Below are 3,140 nucleotides of genomic sequence, written 5' to 3'. Positions count from 1 at the left end.
TGTGTGTGTGATGCTGTTGTGTGTCTGTGATGCTGTTGTGTGTCTGTGATGCTGTTGTGTGTCTGTGATGCTGTTGTGTGTGTGTGTGATGCTATTGTGTGTGTTTGTGATGCTGTTGTGTGTCTGTGATGCCGCCTCCAGAGCCGCGCCCTGCCGCCGCTGCTGCCTCCCGGTGTGTGTCCTCCTCACCCCGGCGTCCCCGCCACCCGCAGCAGCTCCTCCTTGTTCAGCCCGGTGAACTTCACCTCCTCCGGCTCCTCGTCCGGGATCTTCAGCTTCACGGATCCGTTCTTCTCCCCCTCGTCGCCCGCGGCGGACGGAGCCTCGGCGGCCCGCTCCGCTCCGCCGGTCATCGGCAGCTTCTCCTGCTCCTCCTGGTCCAGGTCCGCCTCGCTCACATCGGCCTCCGTCGCATCAGCATCCGGAGCCGGAGCCGGAGGAGACGCAGGAGGAGGAGGCTCCGCCGGCTGCTGCGGCTCCGCGTCCTGGGCCGGAGCGTCCTGCAGCTCCACGTCGGTCTCCGCGGCGGTCATCACGGTAACGGACACACAAACGAGCGACAGCGGCGGAGGGTCTTTGTGTGGATCAGTCCGTCTGTCTGTGTGACTGACTGACTGGTGCTGCCTTCACACACCGTCGGACAAACGACAACCACAGTCTGGAAGCTCTGGTTTAGAGGCTCAGGAACACACACACACACACACACACACACACACACACACACAGTTTTCATCTCAGAGGTGTTTGTTTGTTGTTAAACATCACATCAGATGAGGTGTGTTTTACGATACGACCACAAAGCAACACTAAACTACACAAAAACCATACAAAAGACACCAAATGACCACGAAGAAGTACAACAAAAGCCTGAAAATGATCAGAAAGGCCACAAAATGACAGCACAAATTTACAACAAAAAGCCGCAACATGACCATAAAATCATCCAAAATTGCCTCAAGGTGGCACAAAAATAACAAAAAACACTCAAAATGACGACAAAAAGCCACAGAATGATCACAAAAAGACAAGAAATGATCACTAAATGACTGCATCAACAAAACAAATTGACAAAAAATACCTAAAGGATCACAAAATTGAGAAAAGCGGCCTCAAAATGGCACAAAGTGACAACAAAAAGACAAAAAATGACAATAAGACACACAATGCCATCAAAAAGAAAGGAAATGTCTAAAAAGGTACAAAATGACCACAAAAACCAAAACATGACCACAAAATTACCACAAATGTGCACACAGTGGCCCACAACTACAAAGAATTACACAAAATGACGACAAAAAAACTGAAAATGGCACCAAAAAGACACAAAATTACCACAAAAACACTCAAAATGAACAGAAAATGGCATTAAATGATGACAAAATGGCTCAAAAATGACAACAAAACACTCAAAATCTCAACAAAAGGAAAAGAAATGATCACTCGACAGCATCAACAACAGAAAATGACCAAAAAAACCCCAAAAGGATCACAAAGTTGAGAAAAGTGACCTCAAAAAGGTACAAAATTATCACAAATGTGCAGATAGTGGCGCTCAACTGCAAAGAATTACACAAAATGACATCAGAACGAGACTAAATTACCGAAAAAACACTCAAAATGAACAGAAAATGGCATTAAATGATGACAAAATGACATGAAGACATGTAGTGCATCCTATTTTAAAACAACCCGAGTCGACCAAAAGACAAACAGAAATGCACAAATAGCAAAACAGACAGAAAACAGGAAATAACCAGAAACATAACGAATCTAAAATAAAACAGGAGAAAAACTTCTAAAGTGAAGTAAAGATGTTCAGAAGTGAGTTAAACCACAACATAAACTACAATAAATCAGGACATTTTCATGGGTTTCAATAATTTATTTGCTTCCGTTGCAGAGAAACCAACATTTTTCATTATTCAGTTGATTTGTGCTGCTTCGGTTGTTCTTCGTGCTGCTTTACTTCCTGTTTTCTCCGATTGTCTGTTTCTGGTTTTATGGTCTGAAGGCGTTTATTTAGACTGTTTGCTAGAAGCTGCATGTTGTAGGAGACGAGATGCTGCACATCTCTGTGTTCAGTCTAATCTAAATGCTGTGTGTGGACGTCTCGTTTTAGAACCTTGTCTGTCGCTCAAACTGTAAAATGTCTGCAGACATGAAAGCAGCTTCTTTTCCTTCATCTGTACGACAACAACCGCACGAAAAGGTCCATAAATAAATAAATGGAAAGGTGATTAAACAGAAGAATAAAAGTCATCGGTGTTAAACTCATATGTCAGACACACAGTCTAAGTGAACTTGTTCCTGTCCTGTGAGCTCTAACTGATGTTAAGTCAGATTTCTGAGGGACTCTGAACGCACCATTAAACCAGATCGACCCAGTTTTTATATTTAAAGTCAAAATCAGAAGAAAAATCAAATCAAATCAGAATCTAGAAGCAGAAGAGCTTCAGTCTGTAGATGTGTTTTTGTGTGTTGTATTTAACGCGCGTGTGCGTGTGTGTGTGTGTCCAGCCGAGTCAGCAGCCCTGCAGACTGCTGACCAACAGTTTGTTGTGTTTCCGCTGTGTGTTGTCCATGCCGTTTATTTTACAGTTGTAGATCTCAAAAGTCACAAAATGGCCACAAAAAGACACAAAACTGTCATAAAAGTACGCAAAATGATAAACTGAGGCAAGAAGACAACAAAAAGACACAAAATTATCATAAAGAAACAACAAATGACAAAAATTAAACACAAAAACATTAAATGACCTCAAAGAAATGGACACAAAATGACCAAATGGCATAAACATATGACAAAATGACAACAAAAATGTAAACATTACACAAAATAAACACAGAAAGACAAAGTGAGACAACAAAAGGATTCATCAAAATGCCCACAAGTCACAACAAAATGATAACATCAGGAACACAATGACAAGAAAGACTGACAAAAGTCCACAAAAACACAAAACGACAATAAAAAACTAAATGACACGAAGTGAAATCTAAAATTGACATAATTCTGAATGAAGTCTGGTGCTACAGATGTCTGGTTAAAAACTGTGCTTCAGGGGGGAAGAAAATTAGAATTTCATGTAAAATTTGCGTAATTTTGGTTGAAATCTGGAACTATTTGATCAAAGACTTGA

General features: G+C 41.8%; 1 protein-coding gene across 1 annotated transcript in view; it reads right to left on the bottom strand.

The window, feature by feature from the left end:
• Positions 1–533, bottom strand: part of LOC103353937 (4F2 cell-surface antigen heavy chain-like) — an 11,330-nt gene extending 10,797 nt beyond the window's left edge. The window contains exon 1 of the mRNA XM_008277134.1: positions 190–533. Within this exon, the coding sequence (XP_008275356.1) occupies positions 190–533 (344 nt within the window). The remainder of the gene's footprint in view (positions 1–189) is intronic.
• Between the last annotated feature and the right edge of the window lie 2,607 nt (positions 534–3,140).

This window comes from Stegastes partitus, unplaced genomic scaffold, assembly GCF_000690725.1.
Source record: "Stegastes partitus isolate 25-593 unplaced genomic scaffold, Stegastes_partitus-1.0.2 Scaffold89, whole genome shotgun sequence".
NCBI classification, from domain to species: domain Eukaryota; kingdom Metazoa; phylum Chordata; class Actinopteri; family Pomacentridae; genus Stegastes; species Stegastes partitus.
Note: the sequence above shows the minus strand (reverse complement) of the source record. Positions and strands in the feature narration are given on the sequence as shown.